Source organism: Onychostruthus taczanowskii, unplaced genomic scaffold (genome assembly GCF_017590055.1).
Source record: "Onychostruthus taczanowskii isolate IOZ18803 unplaced genomic scaffold, ASM1759005v1 scaffold184, whole genome shotgun sequence".
Taxonomy (NCBI): domain Eukaryota; kingdom Metazoa; phylum Chordata; class Aves; order Passeriformes; family Passeridae; genus Onychostruthus; species Onychostruthus taczanowskii.
In genome coordinates, this window is record NW_024499062.1 from 542,940 (window position 1) to 555,277 (window position 12,338).

At 45.8% G+C, this 12,338-nt stretch overlaps 1 protein-coding gene across 1 annotated transcript in view; it reads left to right on the forward strand.

Moving 5' to 3' along the window:
• Positions 1-12,338, forward strand: part of LOC121334171 — a 30,701-nt gene that overhangs the window by 3,900 nt on the left and 14,463 nt on the right. The window contains exons 2-6 of the mRNA XM_041401075.1: positions 6,521-6,669; positions 7,767-7,862; positions 8,700-8,772; positions 9,579-9,670; positions 10,178-10,270. Coding sequence (XP_041257009.1) covers positions 6,521-6,669; positions 7,767-7,862; positions 8,700-8,772; positions 9,579-9,670; positions 10,178-10,270 — 503 coding nt within the window. The remainder of the gene's footprint in view (positions 1-6,520; positions 6,670-7,766; positions 7,863-8,699; positions 8,773-9,578; positions 9,671-10,177; positions 10,271-12,338) is intronic.

Sequence of the window (12,338 nt, forward strand, 5' to 3'; positions counted from 1 at the left end):
TGGGATTTGGAATTTGCTGTGAGATGAAATCAGAGCTTGAGTGCAGCTCTCTCTGGAGGTTGCAGAGTGCCCTGAAAAGATGCCAGGAATTCCCTGCAGCACCTAAAACCCATCCAAATAAATCCTGTCAGGCCCTAAAACCATCCTGCGGCCTCCACATCCTCATTCCTTTTCCACGGGGAAATTTTCCCTAAAATCCAATCCAAACCCCTTGGCACAGCTGGAGGCCAAAAACAGGATCAAAAATGGGATCAGGGAATGCTGAGCTGCTCCAGGGCATGGAATTCCCAGCTGGAATCAGCACTGGGTGATCGGGAAAAAAATGGGAAAAAAAAGGGAAAAAAAAAAATTGGAAATCCAGTCCAGCACCTGGGTTTGCTTAGGAACAACCACCATGGCTCACTGAGTTAAAAACAGCAAAAAAAATGATCCCACCCCAAGCCAGGATATAATTCCCGAGTTTAGGGCCAAGGAGGATTAATTTAGGAACGTGGAGCTGCATCCTGAAAACTCATGGAAACTCCATTTCCTGAGGAAAAGGTGGAATCTTTGCATTTGTGGCTTGTTTTTTATTCCTCATCTGCAGCATCCTGGGGCAAGATCTCCAGGAAACACAGGGAAACATCAGTTTGTTCCAGAGGTTTTGTTCTGTTCCCAACCCATCCCGTTCCCAAAATCTGCCTGGAAAAACGTGGAAAATCCCACTTGTCTTGGGGTGAGGTCAGATCCTTTATCCCGTGGCAGCTTCAGCCACCAGCACATCCAGGGTTAAAATAATTCCCTGTGTCCTGGGGTGGGGAAAAACTGGGAAAGTGGAATTCCAGAGTTGGAAAACCCCTCAGAGATCCAATCCAGCCGTTCCCAAACCTGCCAAGGCCACCACTGATGTCCCCAAGTGTCACTTCCAGCTTTTAAATCCCTCCAGTGCCCTGGGCAACCTCTTCCCATGCTTTTTAGGGGGGGAAATTTTCCCTAATATCCAATTTTTCCTAAAAATTTCTGTTGTTCCCAGTCCACTCAGGAAACAGCTCCCAGCAGTGGGACCAGTTGGAGTAAGAAAATCCCTGGATCACAGTTGGAAAAAGAAAAAATCTCTGGATCAACCAGGGGGAGACTCTGGTTTTTCTGGGAGATCTCCCACAGGGAAAGAAGGAAATTGGGATGGGAGGAATTAAACTCCAAAATAATTTGGGAAAGATGATCCTAAGGAACCTCTGGAAGAACACAAACTGGTTTTTTTGAGAGAATTGTGGCAGGATAAAAATCCCAAATTTTGGTGTAAATCCACAGTGGGATGTGGTGCTGCCAGACCTGATCCTGCTGGTGATTCCAAATATTCCAGCTCATTCCAGCCTTGGGATCAAGCCAGGAAAATTGCTGGATCATGGAATTTTGAGGATTTGACAGCATCCGAATGCCTGCAGTGGATGCTACTGAAATGTTAAGGTTAAAAAAATGTAAAAAGGAAATTCTGCACTTCCAAAACCTGGAGCTGGGAAAACTTCCTTGGAAATTGCTGAGTGCTGAGACCATCCAGAGATCCCAGAAAAACGGGATGAGCCAAAGGCAAATCCTGCATTTTGGAAGTGCACAGCCTCAGCTGTGCCAGGGGAGGTTTGGATTGGATTTTAGGGAACATTCCTCAGTGGAAAAGGAGGTCAGGGCAGGGATGGATTCCCCATTCCCGGGGGGATTTAAAGCCCTGTGCATGTGGCACCTGGGGACATGGGTGGCCCTGGCAGTGCTGGGAATGGTTGGATTCCATCCCAGAAATCTTTGTTCTGCTTGTCCTGCCCAGGAGAGGGAGCAGCAGATCAGCAGAATTCCAAGGAATTCCATCACTGCTTGGAGGATGGTTTGTGCACAGCAGGGAGGGAAAGCACAGCATTCCCTGGATTGGAGCTGATTTTGGGAGCTGCAGGAGCTTGAATTCTGTGCTGCAAGGGTGGCAATTCACCAGGGCCAGCTGGGAATTCCCAAGGATTTCAGGGCAGGGATCATCAATCCCCTCTGGATCTTCCAGTCCTGTGCCATCCCTGCTGTCTGATCCCATTCCTGGAGTGTGCCCCATGGATCCGGTGCCATTCCCAAGTTTCTCATTCCCAGAGTTTCCCAGTGGATCTGGTGCCATTCCCAAGTTTGTCCTTCCCTCAGTGCCATTCCCAAGTTTCTTGTTTCCCAAGTTTTTCCCAAGGGAACCGGTACCATTCCCAGAGTTTGCCCCATGGATCTGGTGCCATTCCCAAGTTTCTCCTTCCTGGGGTTTTCCCCCATGGATCGAGTGCCATTCCCAAGTTTCTCATTCCCAAGTTTCTCTCCATGCATCCTGTGCCATTCCCAAGTTTCCCATTCCCAAGTTTCACCCCATTGGATCCAGTGCCATTCCCAAGTTTCCCCCCATGGATCCACTGCCATTCCCACATTTCCCATTCCCAAGTTTCCCCCCATGGATCCACTGCCATTCCCAAGTTTCTCTCCATGGATCCACTGCCATTCCCAAGTTTCCCATTCCCAAGTTTCTCTCCATGGATCCAGTGCCATTCCCAAGTTTCCCATTCCCAAATTTCCCCTCATGGATCCAGTGCCATTCCCACATTTCCCATTCCCAAGTTTCACCCCATTGGATCCAGTGCCATTCCCAAGTTTCCCATTTCCCAAGTTTCTCTCCATGGATCCAGTGCCATTCCCAAGTTTCTCTTCATGGATCCAGTGCCATTCCCACATTTCCCATTCCCAAGTTTCCCATTCCCAGGTTTTGCCCCATGGATCCACTGCCATTCCCAAGTTTCTCATTCCCAAATTTCCCCCCGTGGATCCGGTGCCATTCCCAAGTTTCCCCCCATGGGTCCAGTGCCATTCCCAAGTTTCCCATTCCCAGGTTTTGCCCCATGGATCCACTGCCATTCCCAAGTTTCTCATTCCCAAATTTTCCCCCGTGCATCCGGTGCCATTCCCAAGTTTCCCCCCATGGATCCAGTGCCATTCCCAAGTTTCCCATTCCCAAGTTTCCCCCCATGGATCCACTGCCATTCCCAAGTTTCTCATTCCCAAATTTCCCCCCATGGATCCAGTGCCATTCCCAAGTTTCTCATTCCCAAATTTTCCCCCGTGCATCCGGTGCCATTCCCAAGTTTCTCACTTTCACTTTCCCTTTTGCCGTGGCCACTTTCACTTTCACCTTCTGCTCCTGCCCTGGGATGTGCCAGAATTTGGGATTTTTTTCCTGGGAATTTTTTTTTCCTTAGGGTTGGGATACATCTTCCCAAAATCCAGGAGGGAATTGAGGGGTGCAGCCACTTGGGCTCAGTTTCCTCTCATTAATTAATTAATAAATTTCTTTTTAAATTATTTTTTCCCCTTTCTGGATTTTCATTTTGAAAAAAAATATTGGAGCGATCACCTGCAAAATTCCTGGATTTTTTGTTGTATTCCCAAGAGTTTTCCATACTTTTTTTAAACTTTTATCCCTGAAAATATCTGATGTTTTCCAAAATAAGTTGTGGTGCTCCAGCAAAAAGAATTTAAAAAAAAAGAGGTTGTGTTGCATCCTTTGAGCTGAGCTGGGATTTAAAATTCCATGAAATTTAAAATTTTTAATTTGATTTAAATTTTAAATTTTCTGGATGATTCCTTAAGGATGCAGGAAACACAGGAAGAAAAATGCAAGAAAAATTAGCAAAATTGAACTTTTCTCATTAGGCCCAGAGACTGAAAGACTGCTGCTGAAAAAAAAAAAAGCTGGAAAATCCCTTGATTTCCCATTTTTCTGCTCTTAATCTGCTTTTTTCCCCCTAATTCCAAGGATTCCAGAGGCAGCACCGAAAAGCAGGCAGTGTAAAAAGTGAATTTGCAAAGGCACAAAATATCCAAAAAAAGGTTTAAAGCAGAAAAATCTTCTTTAAAGACTTTCCTTCAAATTTCCATCCTCACCTGCTGTGTTTTTCTAGGATCATTTTGGGATTCTTGGATCATTTTTAGATCCCTCCACGTTTTTCCCACATCTGGATTTTTTCCCTTTCCCCTTCTCTTCCTCCATTCCTTAAATTAATCCTTTTTTTTTTCCTCCTGGAATAATTGGAGAGAAATAAAAATAGACACAAGGAATGATTTGATCTTCATTTTTTTAAATGGAAAAGGCAAAAATTATTCAGACTTGCCCTTAAAAACAGGGATCAAACTGAGTTTGGGATTTGGAATCTCATGCATAAAGTTAATTTATAAACTGTAGATGTATAAATTAGCTTATACTAAATCAATTTGTAATTAATTAAAATTTATTCATAGTTAATTATAAATGATATATTAATAAATTATGTATATTGTATGTAAAACACATGACAAGATATATTATTTATTACTATTAATATATATAATGATATAACAATAAATGTAATAACTATATAAATATTTATTAATAATAATTTATTTTTATATTTATACTTTTATACATTTCTAATTTAATATTAATATCTGGATTTATAAATTATTTCCCTTCTGGCAGCTGCTACAGATTTTTTTTGGGATGAACCAGGAGCTCAGATCCCTCTTTCCAAAAATTGTTTTAACTGCCAGAAATCTGGAATTTGGAGGCACTACCCCATCCCAAATCCACCCACAGATCTGGCAATTCCCACCTGGAATTTTTCCCTCAGGATTCCCCATGGATCTTGAGGAGCAGAGTTCCCTGTTGCAGCAATTTTTACCTGGAATATTTCCTTTTTTTCTTGCACACCCCATCCTGAATCCCCACACTGATCTGACAATTCCCAGCTGGAATATTCCCTGTTTTCCCAGGATTCCCCCTGGATCCTAGGAGCCAATCTGGCAATTCCCAGCTGGAATATTTCCCTTTTTTCTTTCACACCCCATCCAGAATCTTGACATTGACATTGACATTGATCTGGGAATTCCCACCTGGAATATTTCCCTGTTTTTCCCCAGAATTCCCCTTGGATCTCCAGGAGCAGAGTTCCCTGTTGCAGCAATTCCCACCTGGAATGTTTCCCCTTTTTTCCATTCTGAATCCCTGCATTGATCTGGCAATTCCCAGCTGGAATATTCCCTGTTTTCCCAGGAGGCCCTGGATCCTGAGGAGCCAATCTGGCAATTCCCAGCCAGAATATTCCCTGTTTTCCAGGATTCGCCCTGGATCCTGAGGAGCCAATCTGGCAATTCCCAGCCAGAATATTCCCTGTTTTCCCAGGGTTCCCCTGGATCCTGAGGAGCCAATCTGGCAATTCCCAGCTGGAACATTCCCTGTTGGATCCTGAGGAGCCAATCTGGCAATTCCCAGCTGGAACATTCCCTGTTGGATCCTGAGGAGCCAATCTGGCAATTCCCAGCTGGAACATTCCCTGTTGGATCCTGAGGAGCCAATCTGGCAATTCCCAGCTGGAACATTCCCTGTTGGATCCTGAGGAGCCAATCTGGCAATTCCCAGCTGGAACATTCCCTGTTGGATCCTGAGGAGCCAATCTGGCAATTCCCAGCTGGAACATTCCCTGTTGGATCCTGAGGAGCCAATCTGGCAATTCCCAGCTGGAACATTCCCTGTTGGATCCTGAGGAGCCAATCTGGCAATTCCCAGCTGGAACATTCCCTGTTGGATCCTGAGGAGCCAATCTGGCAATTCCCAGCTGGAACATTCCCTGTTGGATCCTGAGGAGCCAATCTGGCAATTCCCAGCTGGAACATTCCCTGTTGGATCCTGAGGAGCCAATCTGGCAATTCCCAGCTGGAACATTCCCTGTTGGATCCTGAGGAGCCAATCTGGCAATTCCCAGCTGGAACATTCCCTGTTGGATCCTGAGGAGCCAATCTGGCAATTCCCAGCTGGAACATTCCCTGTTGGATCCTGAGGAGCCAATCTGGCAATTCCCAGCTGGAACATTCCCTGTTGGATCCTGAGGAGCCAATCTGGCAATTCCCAGCTGGAACATTCCCTGTTGGATCCTGAGGAGCCAATCTGGCAATTCCCAGCTGGAACATTCCCTGTTGGATCCTGAGGAGCCAATCTGGCAATTCCCAGCTGGAACATTCCCTGTTGGATCCTGAGGAGCCAATCTGGCAATTCCCAGCTGGAACATTCCCTGTTGGATCCTGAGGAGCCAATCTGGCAATTCCCAGCTGGAACATTCCCTGTTGGATCCTGAGGAGCCAATCTGGCAATTCCCAGCTGGAACATTCCCTGTTGGATCCTGAGGAGCCAATCTGGCAATTCCCAGCTGGAACATTCCCTGTTGGATCCTGAGGAGCCAATCTGGCAATTCCCAGCTGGAACATTCCCTGTTGGATCCTGAGGAGCCAATCTGGCAATTCCCAGCTGGAACATTCCCTGTTGGATCCTGAGGAGCCAATCTGGCAATTCCCAGCTGGAACATTCCCTGTTGGATCCTGAGGAGCCAATCTGGCAATTCCCAGCTGCAACATTCCATGTTTTCCCAGGATTCCCCCTGGATCCCGAGGAGCAGGGCTGCTCCCTGCTGCAGCATTCCCACCTAGAACATTCCCTGTTTATCAGGATTCCCCCTGGATCCCGAGGAGCAGGGCTGCTCCCTGCTGCAGCGGGCCGTGGCGCTGCTGCAGAGCTCCTCGCTGCACTCCTGCTCCCACCGCGGCTTCCAGTACAGCAGAGCCATCCTGGTGGAAAATGAGCTTTTCCTGAGTGAGGTGAGCCTGCAATCCCAGCAAAAATGGGATTTTTTGGGAGCTGCACACCTCTGGGAATGCTGATTTATTGCCAGCTCTGTTTCATTTCCCTCTTGAAATTCCCAACTTTTTTTTTGCCTTCCTTGCACTTCCATCTCCATCAGGAATAAACAATCCATGCAGCCAATGGTGCTCACAATTCCTGGAGCCTTGGGAATTCCAAAATTCCTTTGGAGCTGGGAGAATTCCCTTCCATGGGCTGCTTTCTGTTGAGTTGACCTCAAGGCAGATTTTTGGGATGTCTCTGTCTCCACCTTTCTTTTTTCCTTTTAACTTTATTTTTCCCAGCTGGCTGGATTTTAAAAAATCCCTTCATTCCCACTTTTGAAATCCCTTCATTCCCACTTTTCTAATCACTTCATTCCCACTTCTAAAGTCGTCACATTCCCACTTTCAAAATCTCCACGTTCCCACTTTCAAAATCTCCACATTCCCATTTTCAAAATTCCCACATTCCCACTTTCAAAATTCCCACATTCCCACTTTCAAAATTCCCACATTCCCACTTTCAAAATTCCCACATTCCCACTTTTCAAATCTCCACATTCCCACTTTCAAAATCTCCACATTCCCATTTTCAAAATCTCCACATTCCCATTTTCAAAATTCCCACATTCCCACTTTTCAAATCCCTTCATTCCCCCTTTCCAAATCTCACATTCCCACTTTCCAAATTCCTTTATCCCATTCCCACTTTCCAAATCCCACATTCCCATTTTTAGATCTCTTCATCCCATTCCCACTTTTCAAATCCCTTCATTCCCATTTTTCAAATCCCCAGATTCTCATTTTCCCAATCCTTTCATTCCCATTTCCAAATCCCTTCATCCCATTCCCACTGCTGATTTTTCCTGTTGCTATTGTGTTTCATTTTCCTCACCTCAATTTTTTTAATTATTTTAAGGCTCAGGAATTAAACCACATCCAGGTGTTTTTCCAGCTGTGCTGGGCCAGATTACTTTTTTCCCCTAATCCTGAAAAAAAAAAAGTGGGAAAACAATTTTTTTTTCTGGGATCAGCATCACCTGAGACCAAAAATGTTGGGATTTTTTTTCCAGCTCCGAGCTTTTGCCCGAGCCAAGGCAGCTGCAGGATACAGCCAGGAGGAGCTGCAGGAGACCTTTGCATTCCTGCGCTTTGACAAGGAGGAGGAGGTAACCTGGAATGGGATTTCCATGGAAATTTGGGATCAAATCCCTGCTTTTTGTCTCATCACACCCAGGAGATCTGGTGGGGCAGTTCCCAGGGGAATTCCTGCTGGGAAAAGCTCTGGGAGCAGCTCCTGGGGGGGTTTGGGATGGCTCTGATGGGAGAAAAGGGAATTTTCCTTGCTGCCAGTGGGATTGTTTAGGATTATTTGGAATTCTTTGGAAATATTTGGGATTATTTACAGTTATTTGGCATGATTTATTTGGCTCCTCAGGGGTTTTAGGAGTAGATCTGGTTGGAGAAAAAGGAATTTTCCTTGGTGCCTCTGGGATTCTTTGTGAATATTTGGGATTTTTGGGATTATTTGGAATTATGTGGAATTCTTATTGGAATTCTTATTGAAATTATTTGGAATTATTTGGGGTTCTTTGGGATTCTTTGGCTCCTGGGGTGTTTTAGGGATGGATCTGATTGGAGAAAAAGGAATTTTCTTTGGTGCCACTGGAATTAAATGGAATTCTTTGGGATTCCTTGGAATTCTTTGGGATTCTTTCGGATTATTTGCAATTATTTGGAAATATTTGGAATTCTTTGGCTCCTGTAGGGTTTTAGGGATGGATTTGATTGGAGAAAAAGGAATTTTCCTTTGTGCCACTGCAATATTTTTTAATTATTTGGCATTATTTGGGATTACTTGCAATTACTTGGAATTTCTCATTTCCTGGGAATATGAACACCCTTTATCACCCAATAACTGATTTCCTGGGAACATTTCTCATTTCCTGGAAGTAAATCCTGGAAAAAAAAGGTGGAAAAAGAGGAATTTTCCTGTTCCCTTGCAGGCCCAGCGGGTGTGTCGGAGCGGGCTCCGTGTCAACAGCAGCAACATCTCCACCCTGGGGGACCCTGCCAAAGGTAAAATCCCACCTGGAAAGGAAATTCCCACTCTGGAATGAAACTCCTTCCAAATTCCTTCAAATTCCCACTCTGGGAATGAAATTCCTTTCAAATTCCCACTCTGGGAATGAAACTCCTTCAAAATTCCTTCCAAATTCCCACTCTGGGAATGAAATTCCTTTCAAATTCCCACTCTGGGAATGAAACTCCTTCAAAATTCCTTCCAAATTCCCACTCTGGGAATGAAATTCCTTCCAGATTCGCATTCTGGGAATAAAATTCCTTCCAAATTCCCACTCTGGAAATAAAATTCCTTCCAAATTCCTCCCAAATTCCCATTCTGGGAATAAAATTCTTTCCAAATTCCCATTCTGGGAATAAAACTCTTTCAAAACTTCAAATTCCCACTCTGGGAATGAAACCCTTTCCAAATTCCCATTTAGGGAATAAACTCCTTCCAAAGCCAAGGCAAAAGCTCAAAATTCCTGGGTTTTACTGCAGAAATCCCTGGAAAATTCCCTTCTTTCTGATCTTTCAGCCAGCTGAGGATGGGATTTTTCCCAGGGAATGGCAACATTCCTTCAGCTCTTCATTTTCTGGGAATATGAATTGCTTTTATCACCCCAGAACAGGTTTTCTGGCAATATTTCTTATTTTTCTTGGAATATTTCTCATTTTCTGGGAACATTAACACCCTTTATCACCCAATAACTGATTTCCTGGGAATATTCCAGAATTCCCCCATTTTTCTGGCTCTTTACAGAGATTTTTGGGAATATCTTTCCCTGCTGACAAATAATTCCCTTTTTTTTGTTGTTTTCCAGGGGTTTATATTTCCAAATATTCTGACTGTCTCCATCCCAGCCCTTGGCACCAGGGAAAATCAGGATTTATTGTCATCTGTAAGCTCATCAAGGTAAACCCCAAATTTTTAATTGCCTATAAATCAAGGTCCAGAATCCAGTTTTTCCTTGGAATTTCAGAAATTTTGGGAATTTTCAAGGGTTTTTCCCCTTCCTGCTGTCTGGAGTTGATTCCAAACCCAAACTCTTCACACTGGAAATTTCTCTTTGCAATTTGAACTTTGAGATTTTGCTGCCCATAATTTTGGTGGGATGGAAAATCAAACTCCAAACTCCAATGTTTCCTTGGATTCTCAGGAATTTTGGGAGGTTTAATTTTTTTTTTTTTCCCATTCCTCCTGTCTGGAGCTGATGCCAAACCCCACTCCTGACCCTGGCTCTTCCCACCCCAAACCCACCTGAATTTTTGGAACACCACAACCACACCGCCCTCACCCTGCTCTTCCAACATGGGGAACAAAACACATCCTTGGGACTATTTCCTCGGATTTCCATCCTTGGGATGGATTTTTGGGAAGGATTCCATGGATTTCCATGCTTGGGATGTGTTTTTGCTGCAGGGCAAGGTCAGAGCCATCCCTGAGAGCTCCCCCAGCAGCTCCACCTGCCCCTCGCCCGGCTACGACTGCCACGTGTCCAGCGGGAGCAGCCAGGTACTCCAGGATTGCCCTTTTCCCAGTCCCACATCCCATGGATTTCCCTTTTTCCCATGGATTTCCCTTTTCCCAGTCCCACATTCCATGGATTTCCCTTTTCCCCATGGATTTCCCTTTTCCCAGTCCCACATTCCATGGATTTCCCTTTTCCCCATGGATTTCCCTTTTCCCAGTCCCCCATTCCATGGATTTCGCTTTTCCCCATGGGTTTCTCTTTTCCCAGTCCCACATTCCATGGATTTCGCTTTTCCCCATGGGTTTCTCTGTTCCCAGTCCCACATTCCATGGATTTCCCTTTTCCCCATGGATTTCCCTTTTCCCAGTCCCACATTCCATGGATTTCCCTTTTCCCCATGGATTTCCCTTTTCCCAGTCCCACATTCCATGGATTTCCCTTTTCCCCATGGGTTTCCCTTTTCCCAGTCCCACATTCCATGGATTTCCCTTTTCCCCATGGGTTTCCCTTTTCCCAGTCCCACATTCCATGGATTTCCCTTTTTCCCATGGATTTCCCTTTTCCCAGTCCCACATTCCATGGATTTCCCTTTTCCCCATGGGTTTCCCTTTTCCCAGTCCCACATTCCATGGATTTCCCCGTTTCCCATGGATTATTCCCCGTTTCCCATGTATCCCTAATATCCCATGGATGTTTCCCTGTGTTTCCCCAGTACTACATGTATGAGGTGAGCGGGGTGAATTCCCAGTTCCCGTGGATTATTCCCAGTTCCCATGGATGATTCCCGTTCCCCTTGGATTTTTCCCAGTATCCCATGGATGGTTCCCAGTTCCCATGGATGATTCCTGGTATCCCATGGGTTATCCCCGTTCCCCATGGGTTATTCCCCGTTCCCAATGGATTATCCCCATTCCCCATGGATTATCCCCATTCCCCATGGGTTATCCCCGTTCCCCATGGATTATCCCCATTCCCCATGGGTTATTCCCTGTTCCCCATGGGTTATTCCCCATTCCCCATGGATTATTCCTATTCTCTGTGATGTTTCCCTGTGTTTCCCCAGTACTACGTGTACGAATTGAGTGGGGTGAATTCCCAGTTCCCATGGGTTATTCCCAGTATCCCCTGGATTATTCCCCATGGATGATCCCAGTTCCCCATGGATTATTCCCAGTTCCCATGGATTATTCCCAGTATCCCACAGCTGTTTCCCATTCTCTCCCCAGTACTACGTGTACAAGTTGAACAGGGTGAATTGCCAGTATCCCATGGATTATCCCCAGTATCCCATGGATTATCCCCTGTGGATTATTCCCAGTATCCCACGGGTGTTTCCCATTCTCTCCCCAGTACTACATGTACAAGTTGAGTGGGGTGAATCCCCATTCCCCATGGGTTATTCCCAGTACCCCACGGCTGTCTCCCGTTCTCTCCCCAGTACTACGTGTACGAGTTGAGCGGGGTGAATTCCCATTCCCCATGGATTATCCCCAGTATCCCATGGATTATCCCCCATGGGTTATCCCCAGTACCCCACGGCTGTCTCCCGTTCTCTCCCCAGTACTACGTGTACGAGTTGAGCGGGTTGAATTCCCCGTTCCCATGGATTATCCCCAGTATCCCATGGATTATTCTCCATGGATGATCCCCGTTCCCCATGGATTATCCCCATTCCCCATGGGTTATCCCCAGTATCCCATGGGTGTTTCCCATTCTCTCCCCAGTACTATGTGTACGAGTTGAGCAGGGTGAATTCCCATTCCCCATGCATTATCCCCAGTATCCCATGGATTATCCCCCATGGGTTATCCCCAGTCCCCCACGGCTGTCTCCCGTTCTCTCCCCAGTACTATGTGTACGAGGTGAGCAGGGTGAATTCCCATTCCCCATGCATTATCCCCAGTATCCCATGGATTATCCCCCATGGGTTATCCCCAGTCCCCCACGGCTGTCTCCCGTTCTCTCCCCAGTACTATGTGTACGAGGTGAGCAGGGTGAATTCCCATTCCCCATGCATTATCCCCAGTATCCCATGGATTATCCCCCATGGGTTATCCCCAGTCCCCCACGGCTGTCTCCCGTTCTCTCCCCAGTACTATGTGTACGAGG